The sequence below is a fragment of the Primulina eburnea genome, chromosome 2 (assembly GCF_022965805.1).
Source record: "Primulina eburnea isolate SZY01 chromosome 2, ASM2296580v1, whole genome shotgun sequence".
NCBI classification, from domain to species: Eukaryota; Viridiplantae; Streptophyta; class Magnoliopsida; order Lamiales; family Gesneriaceae; genus Primulina; species Primulina eburnea.
Genome location: NC_133102.1, coordinates 45836522 through 45854331, shown reverse-complemented (window position 1 = coordinate 45854331; position 17810 = coordinate 45836522). Strand labels below are relative to the sequence as shown.

Here is a 17810-nt window from a genome sequence, read left to right as displayed (position 1 = left end):
ACGTAACGACCTAGTCATTTTCCCAATTAAGTCCTCAATAAACCATTATATATATATATATATATATCTATATATATATATATATATATATATATATAATATATATATGTGTGTGTGTGTGTGTGTATATATGTATATGTTTGCAAGCTCATTTTAGTCCCATATATATCAAATAAAGTTCTATTATTTTCGTAATTAAAAGGAAAAGTTCTATTATTTTCAATTCTCATATCTATAACAAGGAAATGATAATTTTTGTGCTGTATATTTTCTTATCTACGGTTTTAATTATGTATGTTATCAAATAATTTGTTGCCTTCACCATTTTTCATTTTTCAAACCTTATGTTTACAAAATATTAAAATTATCAAAAATCTAAAAATATTAACATAAAACTCGATTTTGACTATCAAATTTTAAAATAAATATATGTAAATAACGAAAATTATAATTTTTTCAAATAATTAATTTTATTGTAAACAGCTTTGTTCGTAAACTACTGTATTATTATATAAAATATAACTGATACTGTAATATTTTAAATTTATCAGACAATATGGGACATAATTTGATATTTACATTTATTACCGACATTTATTTTATTTATGCAAACTTTTGTCGGGCATCGTTAATGCAAAGTTTTTTCCCACAAAACTAAAAAAACCAAACCAAAATAAAATGTTTCTGGGAAACGCTTTACTATATTAATCAAATGCGGTAATGTAGGAAAGGATTTAAACAACTCAACAAGGAATGACACGATCATAGTTTATATAGTGCTAATTTATGCTTATCATGCACATCCCTTGCTTCTGTGATTCTCGAGGAACTCCATAAATTTCTCCAGATAAACAGAATTTTGTTGTTTGTCCCTAAACATTCCACTTACTTTTCTTGCATTGTCCATTAACATCTCCCCTTCATTTTCAACCATCACGTTTCTTATCGTGTTGGCGACCGAGTCTTTTGTGTATGACCCATCTGACTCGTTTCTCGGAATCTCGGCTCCCACGAGGTTTTGAGCAACAACTCTAGAATTCAGACCTTGATCCACCAAAAAGGGTAACGTGATCAAAGGGTGACCAAACATGAGTCCTTCCACGATAGAACTCCATCCGCAATGAGTCAAGAATCCACCGACCGACTCATGGCTCAATATCTTCAACTGAGGCACCCAACCTTTCCATAAGAGTCCTCGGTCCCCCTTGACTCGTTCCTCGAACCCATCCGGCAGGTTTGTGTTGCTTGACTCGGAAGGCTTCCTCATAGCCCAAAGGAAAGGGACCCCGGATAACTCCAACCCAAGAGCCAACTCACTGAGTTGACTCTGGGTCAGTGCCACTTCACTCCCTAAAGCCACGTAGACCACCGAGCCTCTACTTTGACCATCGAGCCAATTTCTGACCGAAATCCATGTTATTACATCACTGCAGTCGCTATCTTGAACACATGGTGGCATCAATCCTAGTGGAATCACCGGCCTTTGATAAAGTTCTTCTACTACTTTCAACCAATCTCGTTCGAATTCGTAGCAGTGTCGAATCAAGATTGCTTCAGACCCGAGAATGGATTTACCCAAACGGTAAAAATCTGTAAACCCAGAAGTTTTATCTTGAGCCGAGCCTAGAATCCACTCGGCTTCAAAAAGCCGATAAGCCACTTTTGTTTCGAACTTGACCCACTCAGGAGGAACCGTGAAATCTTCTTTTCTTGTTCGATAATCTGAGCCGTTGATCATCGTGTCCAACGGCCCGATATACGCTAAAAACCAAGCGTTGGTGATCAAGAAGAGGGCACGGGAAATTCCGAGCCGAGCCGCAACAGGAGGGAGCCAGTGCGGGGCAAAATCGTAGATGATCCAGTCTGGGCTCGAGCCTTCCAAGAAACGAGTCAGCTCGGATTCCATACCATCGAATGCTCTTTTTAAATGATGCATGTCTTCGTATTTTATGTCTGCTGTGGCTTCTGCGGTCTCGTGAAGTTGAGAAATTTTGGGCAGTGGAATTTTGATAAAAGTAATTGAAGAAGCTAGATCTGGTGGCAATTCTGGTAGTCGATCGATGTTCCTTGGAGTGGAAATAATTGAGATTTGGTGCCCTTTTCTTGCTATGAATTTGGAGAGTTCAAGGTATGGAATCATGTGTCCGAAAGCTAGCCACGGGAACATAACTATGTGCAGATTTCTCTGTTTCGCCATGAGTAAAGATCAGGAGAAGAAATGAAGATTTATGAATGTGAACTTGCTTTCAGAAGTAGCTAGAGACCTGAGTGAGCTTGAGGAATGCTTGCTCTCTGAATAGTAAATTTATATTGTAATATAATGCAAGCCATGTGATGATCAGAAAACATAATAAAAGATCCCTTTCTCCAGTTTCTTGTCAAAATAATTAGTTTCTGTACAACATGATTTCATTCGCCAGATCAAACGGCCCCCATGCATTTGGGGTTTTGGGACTTTAATTTAGTTGCTTTCGAAAATATCCAACTGATTTTGGAATTACATTAATTCTAAAAATATGAAGGTGACAAAATCTACAACTGTGTAAGAATTTTGCAAGTGGAAATATGGAGTTACACTCGCACAACGATTCCCAAAGCACTGATCCTTTATGATAATGCATCAGTTGTGGCTTTCATAGTTTTGACAGAGAATAAAGAATACTACTGCTATTGATAATTATTACTATATAGATTATTATCTTTTATTCTTTTTCATATACGGAGGATCAAGATACGTTATTCGACCATTAAGTAGAAAAAATTATCCTTGAAATAAAATACTCATACATGATACAACAACTTGCAGAAACGTTATATTTATTACTCGAAGAGCAGTTCATGGAAATGGAAAACAGAGTGAAAATTAATCCAATACCCTGAAACTGCTCCAGCATCATTGCTCAGCATCGAAAATGGCTTTACTTTACACTATTCCAGCCTCGACCTAACCTGTAACTACTAAAAACTAATCCTAGACCTTATCGGGTCAGACGAAGCGTCGATTAACAACGAATTTCACGAAGTAAAACTACGGTTAAACATCAGTAGAAGACTGGTACCAGCTAATCTAACTAGTCAACTAGCAATGTCCTGTTAATTGGATTGATTAGGCCAAATGAACAACTCTGGCACCATGGAAGAGGCTGACGCATCGGGAACAAGGGGATTGCTAGTATGGATGTGGTGGAAGAGGCTGTGATGATAAAATGGTACCGAGAGGTCGAATGGCACGCCATAGGGGATGTTGGAAACTGGTTGAAATGTGGAAAAATCAATGCTGCTGCTGCATGGAGGTTGAAGGATGTTACTATAAGGTATCTTTTCTTCGGGTACTTCAAGAGATGGTTGTACCCGTTTCAATGTTCCTCCAATGGGTAGGGAGCTTCTATTTATTGCTTCAACATTGTAACGATTCATCTCGAAATTGGTTACCGCGTTTACTCCTCGAAACTTTATTGCAGCTATGTCATATGCTTCTGCTGCTTCCTCCTCAGTTGCTGCCAAATTATAAACAAAATTCCATTTAACTTTATTCTCAGATTTCAAGCATGTTGAAAGTTGGCATACCAAATGTTCCGAGATACAGATCTTTATTCCCAGCAACTCGACCGATCCTCGCCTGCCAACGACCTTGTTGATGATGCCTGCAAGTTCAAGTTAAAGATGACAAAATGAATAGGATAATGCGAGAAATTAACTAGTTTATGATAAGACTCGAGAGTTCAAACCTTGTAACACCCCTGTAGATCGATGCTCCCCTTGAGAAACCACTACTCTTCCTACGGATAAAAGTCACTCATAAATAATTGTTAGAGTAGATGCCCTGCAAGCCAACGGTTGGCTAGGGATTTTATTGACTCAGTTGTAATAAACAATCTTTATTTTAATAAAATTTAACTTTTTTATGGTCTTGTTATACTTTATCTGTATACCCATGCAAACAGCATAGATAAAGTCTTTGATTATGCTTTAATACAAATGAATCGTACTTCGATGTTGAAACTCATTTGTAAACACTGCATACTCTAAATTCTTTCCTAGTCGATTCAGCCGCCTAAAATAGGGATAAAGGCCGCTTGAGCTCGAGACTAGCATCTGTGATGTTGTGTACTGCGTTTCTTGGTAAGGGCATAGAGATGTCCAAACATGCAGATGGGTAGTCATATGTTGATTATACCGAACAACCCTCCCTCGGACTTTCCAAGTAGTTATCACATAGTTATCGAATTAATATGCAACCCTCGATGAACCAATGGTTGCAGATTCGATCGGGATATATGAGATGAAGGGACCGTACTGTACGTTAATCATAATCTACTGGTTCTTGCAGGCACTATCAGTGATACCTAGGGGATCATGGGGCGATGCTACTAGACGCTCTTACCATGATCCGATGGGTGTAATCAGAAATGAGTTCTGGCATTCTTGATCAAGGTGTTGGTGAAAAGAATGGGGTTAACTAGGGTAAGCCCGAATAAAGGATTATGTCCTGAATCACAAAGAGTTGTGAACCCACGGCTAGCTGTATCCCTGAACCATTGAGGGTCACACAAGCACTGGATTGTTTGTTCCCGTTGAGAGAATAAATTCAAAGAGTTGAATTTATATTATGATATAGTAAATTCAAGGAGTTGAATTTATGATAATTAAATGTTGAGAAAATAAATTCAAGGAGTTGAATTTATAAGATAGTAAATTCAAGAAGTTGAGTTTATGAAATTTGGAGAGAATAAATTCAAGGAGTTGAATTTATGAAATTTGAGAACTTAATTTATTAAACTCAAATGTTGGGTTTATTAAATATTAAATTTTGGAGGTGATAGAAATTCAAGGAGTTGAATTTATAATTTAAATAATAAATTCAAATGTTGAATTTATAATGTATTTAATTCATTAAGCTCAAGAGTTGAGTTGATTAATTAATAAATTAAATATGGTAGATAATATGTTTAATGGGCTTGTAGGAGTACAAGTCCAACATATTAAATAATTAAAGTTATTAATAGGCCTTGATTAATGGATTAAACTAGTGTGACTAGCCTAATTAATTAATCAAGCCTATTAAAGTTAATTATGAAATTTAGGTCAAGATTATTGTGTTTAAGGAAATAAATATATATATTGACCTAGCCTCCACTATTCCTATTTTGTGGTTCACGAAGATTGCATCCGAGAGTTTCATGATTTGTCATGAAAATATTTGTAGAATCTTTAAATTGATTTAATTATCTCATTAATTAATTAAATTGAAGATTAGACATAATTATAAGGATTTGATCCTTATTTTACGTGAATGCATCCAAAAATTCTTTTGGCAAGATTCATGTAAACTTTCGGCTCTTCTAATATCAAACAAGGGGCTCCTCTCGAAAATTCTTTCAAAAAAAGGAAAAGAAAAATTCGGCTTGGGTGTTGAGTCGATTTTTCGTGTTCTAACTCTACGCAAAATTCTTCTAATTTTCTAGTGCAAGTTAGAAGAGGAACAAATAATCTGGTCGTGGACCTAATTCGGAGATCGAAGAATGTTCGTAGGGATTTACAACAAGAGCTACGTCCGCTAATACCGGAGTAGTTGGAGCCACGTGATTTATTCACCAAAGGTATAACTTTTAACACCCTATGAATGTTTTAGTTAAAATCATACGAGCGTCCAAACATATTTTGATTGTCAAAATAAAAATAAAATTTTAAAACTTCCGCTGCATTTGGGCGTGTAGAAAACTCGGATCCAACAGTGGTATCAGAGCCAGGTTTTCCGAATCGTATGATTTAAATTATATTGAATAATTTATTTCTAACCACACAAGAAAATTTTTCAGAAAATTTAGCACCACGAAAATTATTTTTTTCAGAACAAAAAAAAAAAAAAATTATTTAATCTGCCCGGAACTGTTCCGGGCAGTCGTGTGTGCAGGGACGCGCACGGCAGCGCGCAGCGGGCGCGCGCGGCGTGGGACGCCCTCGCGCAGCACGGCAGCGCGCTGCGCGCGCGCGGCGTGGGACGCCCGCGCAGCACGGCAGCGCTCTGCGCGCGCGCGGCGTAGGACGCCCGCGCGCAGGCGGCGGCGCGCAGCGCGCCAGGCGTGCGGACGCCAGCGCGCAGCGCGCCAGGCGTCCTGCACGCCAGCGCGCAGCGCCGCGCGCACCTGTGCGCTCCCTGAGCGCACAGGGGCTGCCGCCACTGCCCGAAACGTTCGGGCAGTGGGCGGGCAGCGAGGGCGGCTACCCGGGATCGTCTCGGGATGCGTGAAAAATGGTGGCTTGAATTGTTTGGGCCCATGGTGCAATTTTCTGATTTTTCAAAATTTTGGGTAAAATTGATATTTTTGAAATTGATTCAATTTTTCTTTTTGAAAATTAATTTTTGGAAAATTAATAATTTTCTTGTAAAATGAATAATTAGAATATGATTTTAATTATTTATGGTAAAAATGAGTTTTATAAGAAATCAATTATTATTGATTTAATTGGAAATTAAATAAAAGAGTTTATTTAATTTATTAAATTCTTTAATAATTGTGGTGGTTAGTGATAAAATTATTAGATATATGATTTATCAATTAATTAAATTGTTTAATTAATTGATGTTAATATTTGATATTAAATGCATGGAGGATGATCGAGAGCCTTGACCAATGTGTTAGGTGTATGTTAGGATATTTTACTGTTTTTATTCTTTTTATAATATTTGATATTATTAAAGTGGGCCTGGTTTATGGCCCGTTCCCACCCCCATGAGATGTATCCCTTATGTGCCATGGCTATTTAAATGTAATTATTAGAAATAGTTGGAGATCAAGACTGGAAGATGGTGGGCCCGATGAACGAGATGAAGACATGTAAAATATTGGAAGCTCTTGTAATAGTTGCATTTGCATCCCTGCATTCACCTAGGTTTGGACCCGGATCCATGTATGGCTCACATGGATCTAATAGTGTTGGCGATCGATCATCCTTATTTATTGTTGAATGCTATATTATGATATATGCGATATATAGTAGTATGCATGTATGTATATTATTAGATAATATAGTTGCATGGATCCGACAAACATACAAACTCGTGGCACACGTTTTTAAATTAAAATGATGAGACAATTTTTTAATTAAAATCCCTCATTTTGAATATGATTCAAAATTTATATCAAACCGAATAAGTAAAAATTAAAAGAGTTCAATTTTTCCTTGCCTTCCATCAACCGTGGTTGCATGTTGATCGCTACCCGCGGACAGTGTCTGGCTCATATTATTGGGGAGGCCTGTACGCCGGAAAGCTGTGACTTCCACCGGACATATGATGTGAATTGAGTGGAACTCTCATGACTTCGGCTCATATTATTGGAGGAACTCATGGCGACCGTCTATTACAATTCAACATTGATGGGTTGGTTTGACACGCGAAAATAAACGGCGTCATATTATTGGGTCCTTATTAAACGTGAGGCAAAACACGCGGAGGTTGCATAGGGATGCAATTGGATTCTACCTTTTAGAAATTATAATTGGCTGATATTATTCGGGATTATAATTGGCTAATTGGACTCTACGTGCCCACTAAGGAAATACGATTTCCCTTTTTCATCAGAGGGTGGTGAAAATGTCAAAATAGTGGGAGGGAGATTTATAAAATAAAATCCATATTTTATATCTTAAAATTATTTTAAAATAATCAGCAACCATTATTCTGTTTCCGTATCAGTACATTTTCGATTTCGTCACGTAATCAATTTTTATTATTAACAAGCTAATCGAATCTAATTTTCAAGACTGGTTGGGAAAATTGTTCTGAATTCAGAGAAAATAGCATACACACTAATGTCAGTCTTGTTGAACTGACAAAGCATGCAAGATGGTAGGACCATAGTATGCAAACTAAAGTGTAACATGCTCGCTTCTATGTCAAAAGAACTGTAGGGACAGTTTGAGGAAATGTTGAATGCTGCTGATATTCAAATACACATGCAAGAGTTGCATGGTGCGTGAAACTCGTACGGTGATGCACACCACTTTTAAAAGCTCGTGACTACACAAATGCAAGATGGGGCTTTGGCCCATGAGCGTGGTGTATATATGACTGGGCTTATTGAGAAAGTGGTGGGCTTGGAATATGTGATTTCTAACGAGTTACTAGATAACATCAATTTGTTGTCTCTCTATTCCTCATTTGACGGGGTTATGGTGAACTTCAATTTGAATAAGATAGATGATAGTCTTGAAGAGCTAGTCAATACGCTTATAACTTATGAGATCATCATTTTCTTATGGGCCTCTCGTCAGACGAAAAATGGCCCACAAAGTAAGGGAAAGAAATGTTCTGCCCCTCACAAGAAAAACAAACCCAATAAGAGGCAAACTCTGAACGACACTTAAAGAGCCTACAAAGCCTGATAAGTCAGAACATATTTATTTCACTGCAAGAAGTCCGGACATAAGAAATTATATGCGCTAGAAATGTTCTGGAAATAATAAGTGAGTGTCCAAGTACACACTATTTCAACAACAAAAGAAAGTTAGATGATCCAAATCCCACACAAATATGGCACGCTAGACTAGGTCATATTTTCCAAAGAAGGATGCACAAATTAGTGGGAGAAGGCATGTTTGACTCGTCAGACACAAATTCTCTACCTGCTTGCAAATCCTGTCTCAAAGGAAAAATGACTAAGACTCCATTCGATGGAAACGTGGAACGTGCACATAGTCTACTGGATTTGATCCATACAGACGTTTGTGGCCCGCTAAGTGTTAGCACAAAATATGGGCAATCATACTTCATTATCCTTACTGATGACCATTTGAGGTATGGGTATGTTTATTTGATGAAACACAAATCTGAAGCATTTGAAAAGTTCAAAGAGTTCAGATCTGAAGTATAAAATCAGCTGGAAAGAAGTATTAAGACATTTCGATCTGATCGAAGTGGAGAATACTTGAGTGCTGATTTTTGGGATTATCTAAAAGAGAATGTGATTCTCACAGTGGACTCCACCAGCAACACCACAATTGAATGGTGTTTCTGAACATTGTAAGCGAACCTTGTTGGACATGGTTCGATCAATGATGAGATTCACTGATTGCCTACATCGTTTTGGGGCTTTGCGCTTGAAACTACGGCAATGTTGTTGAATAATGTTTATACTAAAGCAGTAGATAAAACACCATATGAGATATGGATGGGAAAAACTCCTAAATATTCTTATGAGAGAATATGGAGATGTCTTGCTTACGTGAAGCAGGCAGTGAGAGACAAATTGGATAGTAGATCCACTTTATGCTACTTTGTATGATATCCAAAGAATTCTGTTGGATATTATTTCTATCATCTCAATGAAGCAAAAGTTTTTGTTTTCAAGAAATGTCACCTTTATGAAAGGGAATTTCTATTAGATAGAAAAGGCAAGATGATAGAACTTGTAGAAATTCAAGATAGTCCCTCAACTATAGTAGTTGAACCTAATCTCCAACAACCAGTAGTTGAAGTACAAGCTCCTAGGAGGTCTGATAGTGTTATTAGACCACCTGCAAGATATATGCTTCTTCATGAACAAGGTCATGTTGAGTCTTGTGTTGGATGTGATCCAATGAATTTCAAAGAAGCAATATCTGATACTGATTCAACCAAATAGCTTGAAGCTATGCAGTCAGAAATGGATTCTATGTATTCAAACCAAGTCTAGACATTGGTGGATCCACCTGAGGGAATCGTTCCCATAGGATGCAAATGGATCTACAAAAGAAAGCTTGGGGCGGATGGGAAGGTAGTGACCTTCAAAGCAAGACTGGTTGCAAAAGGTTATACTCAAAGACAAGGAGTTGACTATGAGGAAACTTCTTCACCAGTTGTTGTGTTTAAGTCCATTAGAATACTACTAGCCATAGCATCATGGTATGACTATGAGATATGGCAAATAGATGTAAAAACTGCATTCCTCAATGGAGACATCAAAAAAAAAAATTTATATGTTTCAACCTGAGGGATACACATCAGTAGGAAGTGAGCATAAGGTATGCAAACTTCAGAGATCAACATATGGTCTCAAGCAGGAGTCAAGGAGTTGGAACCTCAGATTTGATAGCACTATCAAAGAGTTTGGTTTTGCTAAGAATCCTGAGGAACCATGCGTGTACAAGAAAGTTAGTGGGAGTGCAGTGACATTCCTGGTACTTTATGTTGATGATATCCTGCTCATTGGGAATGATGTAGGATTATTGCAATCAACTAAAGTATAATTAGCAAGTATATTCTCCATGAAAGACATGGGTGAAGCATCCTACGTATTGAGAATACAAATCTATAGAGATAGATCAAAGAGGATGCTCGGACTCACCCGAGCCACCTATATCGATACCATTATTAAACGATTCTCTATGGAAGAGTCCAAGAGAAGATACTTACCAATTTGTCATGGTATTACTCTATCTAAAGCTATGTGTCCCAAAACTGATGAAGAGATAGAGATGATGACACGTATTCCATATGCGTCAGCCATTGGTAGTATCATGTATGGTGTGATATAGACACGTCCTGATGTTGTTTGCGCTCTGAGTGTTACAAGCAGATATCAGGCAAACCCTGATCCAATGCATTGGAAGGCCGTGAAAGATATTCTTAAGTACTTGAGAAGGACTAAGAACTTGTTCATGGTCTATGGGGTGGAGAATTGAAATTGGAAGGCTACACTGATTCTAGCTTCCAATGTGACGTAGATGATTCGAAATCGACCTCTAGTTTTGTATTCATGCTCTATGGTGCGGCTGTCTCTTGGAAAGGTTCCAAGCAAGACACCGTTGCGGATTCCACCACTGAAGCTGAATACATTGCTGCATCTGATGCAGCCCAAAGTGGTAGTTTGGATGAGGAATTTTGTCCAAGAGTTGGGCATTATTCCTAATAGAGTTGATCCAGTCCCGTTGTACTGTGACAACACTGATGCCATTGCGCAAGCAAAGGAACCAAGGTCTCATGAGCGATCCAAACATATACTGAGGAAATTCCACATCATACGGGAGATTGTGGGAAGAGGAGACATCAGTCGAAAGAGTCTCCTCTGCAGATAATGTTGCTGATCCACTTACATAGCCCTTGCCAGGACCATTGTTTCAAAAGCATCGCGAAGCAATGGGATTAAGGGTAGTTGGCTCTAGGGCAAGTGGGAGATTGTTAGAGTAGATGCCCTGCAAGCCAACGGTTGGCTAGGGATTTTATTGACTCAGTTGTAATAAACAATCTTTATTTTAATAAAATTTAACTTTTTTATGGTCTTGTTATACTTTATCTGTATACCCATGCAAACAGCATAGATAAAGTCCTTGATTATGCTTTAATACAAATGAATCGTACTTCGATGTTGAAACTCATTTGTAAACACTGCATACTCTAAATTCTTTCCTAGTCGATTCAGCCGCCTAAAATAGGGATAAAGGCCGCTTGAGCTCGAGACTAGCATCTGTGATGTTGTGTACTGCGTTTCTTGGTAAGGGCATAGAGATGTCCAAACATGCAGATGGGTAGTCATATGTTGATTATACCGAACAACCCTCCCTCGGACTTTCCAAGTAGTTATCACATAGTTATCGAATTAATATGCAACCCTCGATGAACCAATGGTTGCAGATTCGATCGGGATATATGAGATGAAGGGACCGTACTGTACGTTAATCATAATCTACTGGTTCTTGCAGGCACTATCAGTGATACCTAGGGGATCATGGGGCGATGCTACTAGACGCTCTTACCATGATCCGATGGGTGTAATCAGAAATGAGTTCTGGCATTCTTGATCAAGGTGTTGGTGAAAAGAATGGGGTTAACTAGGGTAAGCCCGAATAAAGGATTATGTCCTGAATCACAAAGAGTTGTGAACCCACGGCTAGCTGTATCCCTGAACCATTGAGGGTCACACAAGCACTGGATTGTTTGTTCCCGTTGAGAGAATAAATTCAAAGAGTTGAATTTATATTATGATATAGTAAATTCAAGGAGTTGAATTTATGATAATTAAATGTTGAGAAAATAAATTCAAGGAGTTGAATTTATAAGATAGTAAATTCAAGAAGTTGAGTTTATGAAATTTGGAGAGAATAAATTCAAGGAGTTGAATTTATGAAATTTGAGAACTTAATTTATTAAACTCAAATGTTGGGTTTATTAAATATTAAATTTTGGAGGTGATAGAAATTCAAGGAGTTGAATTTATAATTTAAATAATAAATTCAAATGTTGAATTTATAATGTATTTAATTCATTAAGCTCAAGAGTTGAGTTGATTAATTAATAAATTAAATATGGTAGATAATATGTTTAATGGGCTTGTAGGAGTACAAGTCCAACATATTAAATAATTAAAGTTATTAATAGGCCTTGATTAATGGATTAAACTAGTGTGACTAGCCTAATTAATTAATCAAGCCTATTAAAGTTAATTATGAAATTTAGGTCAAGATTATTGTGTTTAAGGAAATAAATATATATATTGACCTAGCCTCCACTATTCCTATTTTGTGGTTCACGAAGATTGCATCCGAGAGTTTCATGATTTGTCATGAAAATATTTGTAGAATCTTTAAATTGATTTAATTATCTCATTAATTAATTAAATTGAAGATTAGACATAATTATAAGGATTTGATCCTTATTTTACGTGAATGCATCCAAAAATTCTTTTGGCAAGATTCATGTAAACTTTCGGCTCTTCTAATATCAAACAAGGGGCTCCTCTCGAAAATTCTTTCAAAAAAAGGAAAAGAAAAATTCGGCTTGGGTGTTGAGTCGATTTTTCGTGTTCTAACTCTACGCAAAATTCTTCTAATTTTCTAGTGCAAGTTAGAAGAGGAACAAATAATCTGGTCGTGGACCTAATTCGGAGATCGAAGAATGTTCGTAGGGATTTACAACAAGAGCTACGTCCGCTAATACCGGAGTAGTTGGAGCCACGTGATTTATTCACCAAAGGTATAACTTTTAACACCCTATGAATGTTTTAGTTAAAATCATACGAGCGTCCAAACATATTTTGATTGTCAAAATAAAAATAAAATTTTAAAACTTCCGCTGCATTTGGGCGTGTAGAAAACTCGGATCCAACAATAATAACCTCAACCAAATCAATAATAAGTATTTTGTTCGAAACGAATTAAGATGTACAAACCTTCGAATCGAGGCAATAAACTCTTGTTTAGTCGAGTGCTTCATCTCCTCCAATTCTTTAGTATAATGGGATATCTAAAACGAAAATTTTCTGTAAGACTTGGAAGCTAGATCAAATTGTGAACAATAAGTTGAAGATCGAGGAGTTATATATATAGTCCATTATTGTAGATTAATGCTTTCGATACATAAATTCATACCCATTCAGTTTAAATTCTTCCATTTACAAATTTAATACGTTTCAGATAGACCAAATATTGGCATGATCTAAAATCCAAATTTCAAATGTTTTTGTAAAATCAAATCTCGTTATCCAAACACATGAATTGTGACCCGTGATAAAGAGAACAAAGATCTTTACCGGGAAATTGGTGGTGGCATTATGACCCCAATATTTTAGAGCTGCCAAATCGTACGCTCTTGCCGCCTTCTCTTCCTTGTCGTAGCCACCTGCGCATAAAAAAAATATCGATGCAAATGAGACGAGAATTTATAAATACTTACATGCACAGGAAAATTAATGTAGCAAACAAAGCAACTTACCCAAGTACACTGCCAGTCATAATCCACAGTTTCGTAACATCCAGGAATAAATATCCAAATTCATGCAAAAGAATGAAGCTATCATTAGTACAGCACGCCACCAAAGGAAGAGCTCATGAAGATCATATACAGATAACTAAACAAGTGCATAGAGTAAACACAAGCACGAGTATGGGTGCAAACAAAAACATTCAGATAAAACTAAGATAGCTTTGAATTATTGACATGATATCCAGTGACAACGTGGCCAACCGACAAAGAGTCCTTTGACCAGGCTGGGTGGGGGCACATATGTTGCAAGCAAGGGACGATAATTTCAATTACACCAGACCCATGCATATATATATACCACCAAATACATAAACAAATTGGCGGCACATCCGATTGAATGAAATAAAAGTACAAATCGTACATCAATATTCCACTCAATCATCAATGTTAGTTGAAAAACATGCACATCCCTTTGACCCTGGCCCATTAATGTTCTAATTGAATCCATGCTAACCAAAGTATATATATAATATATGTTTTTACTTATTTTTTGTAATATAAACTCTTCTTTTAAAGATTAATATACTAATTTTCTCGATTTGTTTTCATTTCACACGATTTTTCAAGACCGATGGCCCCATTTTTGAGTTACCTTGACGTCCGTTTCTAGCTTGGCCCTCCCTTCTACAGCTATTGTCCCATAGATGGGCTTCATATCTTCCCGTCCATCTGTGTCTGCATCAACACATCGATAGTGTAAATAAACAAACTTGAAAATTTTAAAAATACTAACATTTTTCTCGTAAACGTAAATGTTACTTGTGATTTTGAATAATTTAACATGTAAATTACGTACCGGGTAACGCCTCGGTAAATCGAAGTTCTTTGACCAAAAGTTTCAGCAATTTTTTTGCAGCTTTCAGATTCAACACAAACGATAGCTTTGTTATTGCTATTTTTATCACCATTACTAACTCCGAACGACGACTCATCAACTTCCGAGACCGAATTGGCAGAAAATGCTTCGAACTCAGTAATAGCCTTGAGATCTTGTTGGTCTCCGTGGCCGACATATGCGGCGCCGCAGCCGGTTTGATGGTTGTGGTAGATATGAGTCAAGGCTGAATCTTGAGTTTCTGTCGAGACGCCGCCGAAGAAATCCTCGAGCTTTGGCGGCGCTTGCGTTGATGAATCCATGAAGCTGCTGAAGTAATGGTTTTCTGCTTCGGGGTACATGGTCTGAGATCTTTGGCTTGGCCACCCTGTAATAAAATTTTCATAAAAAAGAGAGAAAAGAACGAAGTGCAAAACGAAGTGCATAAAAGTCTTGAAATAAATGTTTTTATTAAGTTCTACTTTTGCTTTCAAACCAAATGTTGCAGCAACTGATAGTGAATTAAGTTCAAATGTTTGGTATATTTTCTTGTCTTTTCTTGCTTTATTCAAACTCGGTTGGCAAAGCAAATAAATCTTGAGAAAACTGAAAAATTGTTTAACAATATATAAAGAAATGTGCTTACCATTAACTGCGTAAAAATTATCAGCAAAGCCGTAGTAGTTGTGAGAATGATCAGTAGAAGAAGACTGCAGCATTTGATCCACGGGAGACTGTAGTGAGAATGATAGCCAGTTACTTTCTGGTGCCATTTTACCCAATTCTTCTTCAAGTTTCTTACTTTTTACCAAGATTCACGAGTAAATATACAAATCTCCACTCCGACTTTTCGATTTACTCCTACAAAACCACTCTAAATGAACGAGAATCGTCAAGCTTAAAGAACATGCTTGAAGTGTAATTATGCTTGAAGTGTAATTAAATTGAAGACAGAGAAATTAATAAACACTTTTAATTTTTAGATAGATAGATATATTCAGATTCAGATATATAGATAGATATACCTTTATTATTGATTGATGATTGATTAATGATCAGAAAAATGTAAAGAAAAGGTGCATGGCATACTTGGAAGTTGAAGTCATACATATATCTTTCTAACTTATTTCCTAAAATCGAAGCTTAAAGAAAAAGAAATTAACCCAGATGATGTTCACTGCTCATTCCACAAATTATATAACTCTTAAACAGGAAAGAAAGACTTTATATATAAAAAAAAGAGTAAAAAAAGCGCATGCAAAGGTGAAAGAAGCAAGAAAATTTGGCAAAGAAACAGGAAGCAGACGCAAAGCTTAAAAAGGGAGAAAAGGGTGTGGGGACATGTGGAGGAATATAATGGGAGAAAGGGGCGGTACCCTCCGCCATCTATATATATATATAAAAACAGAGTTTTTGCCAAAAATAGTAGTTTCTCGCCAAAATATCATTTCTAAAAATGGAAAGATTTATCATCAATATTGACATACGTGCACTGCAATAAATGACCGCTTCAATTATTGTTTGCATTGATTATATCAATTCATTTAATTCAATTTCGAATTTAATTAATTTTTATATTAATTCAAATGTAATTTATGTATTATATGTTTTTAATTTTTTTACTCAAATTAAAACTAAACTATATTGAAAAAGTAAACTATATTAAATTTTTCTTGCATTAATTATATCAATCAGTTTAAGTAAAAACTGTATAAATAAATTTAAAATAAAAATGATTGTAATGTTCAGTATCACTCATGAGGTAAATCATCAAAAAATAATTTTTGCTATTTTAAGTAATTTACTGCCCAAATTACTTACTAAAAAGAAATACAATATTTAATTAGTTTATTTAAATTTTCTAAAAATAAAATTAGTTGAGTGTTAAAAATCTATATCTATATCTATATATATAAAAGCAGAGTTGTTGCTAAATTTAGTAAGTTCCCGCCTAAATGACATTCTAAAAAAAGAAATAAACGAAAAATGTGGTAATATATATTATAATAAATGTCTAAATATATTTACTTCATTATTAAAACTTTATATTAATATCTGTATGTGTAACTACTTGAAAATTGAATCTCTCTTAGGAATTACAAACCAAATTAAATTACATTTCAAATTTCAAAACCAGAAATAAAATTTCATTCTGGAAATTATAAACCAAATTCAAATTGTTATTCAAAATTTAAATATGAATTCTGAAATTTTGAAACATGTTTCAAAAATTGTGCTCCGCTGAAATTATTTTATTAATTTAAAATTAATGACACATATATATAGATGTAAGATTATTATAATTAAAAAATTTCATCTATATTTTAGATGAACTATTTTTAATTTGGTTTTATTTTTGAGATATAATATATTTATTTCAATGATAATATAAAATCATTTTTCTCTTCAATATATTAACTTTAATCTTAGACCAACAATTCTCGAATTATTATAGATGATTAAAAAATAATCGTAAGTCAATTTAATATAAACTATCATTTTTATTATTTTTTATTCATGCAAAATAATATAAACAAGAAAAAATTGTTAATTAACATATTTAGAATTAAAATATATGTATGGAATTTGACATACTTAATAGACAAATTTTGTTTGTTAAATTACTTCAAGACCAAAATTGATTATGAAGTTGTTAGTATGCTATTATTAATAATCCATGTTAAATAAATTTATATTAAATACCAATTCCTATTTTTTTATACTTGAATAAATTTATCTTGTGAGTTATCATTATAAATGTTTCTTTTAGAATTAGTTTCATTTATTTTAATTATTTTTTTACTGTAAATATTTAAATAGAAAATATGGATTTGAGAGCCAAAATATCTCAACAATTTAGTTTCCATGGTTCAGTCAAAATGCTGATTCCAACATCAATATATACGTTAAATGATATTACGAATGATATGGTTTCTTTTAATTAAATAAAGTACTTTATCTCCAACATAGATCATTATCTTAAATTATGCAATGACACTAGATTGATCGTGACAAGGCTCGGAAACCATGTTTGGAAGGAAAAATTCTTACTGGAAGTAATGCATGTCATAAAGTGTTTATTCCAAGAATGTCATTGACGCCTTCTTATCTAAGACTTCCTTTTAAATTTCAACAAAGATAGTTCAGTATTCTTTGATTGTATTATATTCAATTATAATCAACAAAAGTCAGGGGCAATCATTGTCTCATGTAGGACTTTTTTTAAATAACTCTGTTTTTAGTAATGGTCAGTCG

The 17810-nt window shown here is 35.3% G+C and overlaps 2 protein-coding genes across 2 annotated transcripts; both read right to left on the bottom strand.

Moving 5' to 3' along the window:
* Nucleotides 1-722: 722 nt before the first annotated feature.
* On the bottom strand, nucleotides 723-2459 carry LOC140824813 (UDP-glycosyltransferase 91D2-like). Its single transcript, XM_073186360.1, has one exon. The coding sequence runs from the start codon at nucleotides 2195-2197 to the stop codon at nucleotides 794-796; it is 1404 nt and encodes a 467-aa protein (XP_073042461.1). The 5' UTR covers nucleotides 2198-2459; the 3' UTR covers nucleotides 723-793.
* A 314-nt stretch (nucleotides 2460-2773) lies between these two features.
* LOC140824812 (AP2-like ethylene-responsive transcription factor AIL7) lies at nucleotides 2774-15919 on the bottom strand. Its single transcript, XM_073186358.1, has 10 exons — nucleotides 15581-15919; nucleotides 15202-15416; nucleotides 14538-14943; nucleotides 14334-14416; nucleotides 13691-13699; nucleotides 13509-13597; nucleotides 13149-13222; nucleotides 3729-3779; nucleotides 3568-3644; nucleotides 2774-3497 (listed from the first exon to the last, which is right to left on the bottom strand). The coding sequence occupies exons 2-10, from the start codon at nucleotides 15326-15328 to the stop codon at nucleotides 3094-3096; spliced, it is 1320 nt and encodes a 439-aa protein (XP_073042459.1). The 5' UTR covers nucleotides 15329-15416; nucleotides 15581-15919; the 3' UTR covers nucleotides 2774-3093.
* Between the last annotated feature and the right edge of the window lie 1891 nt (nucleotides 15920-17810).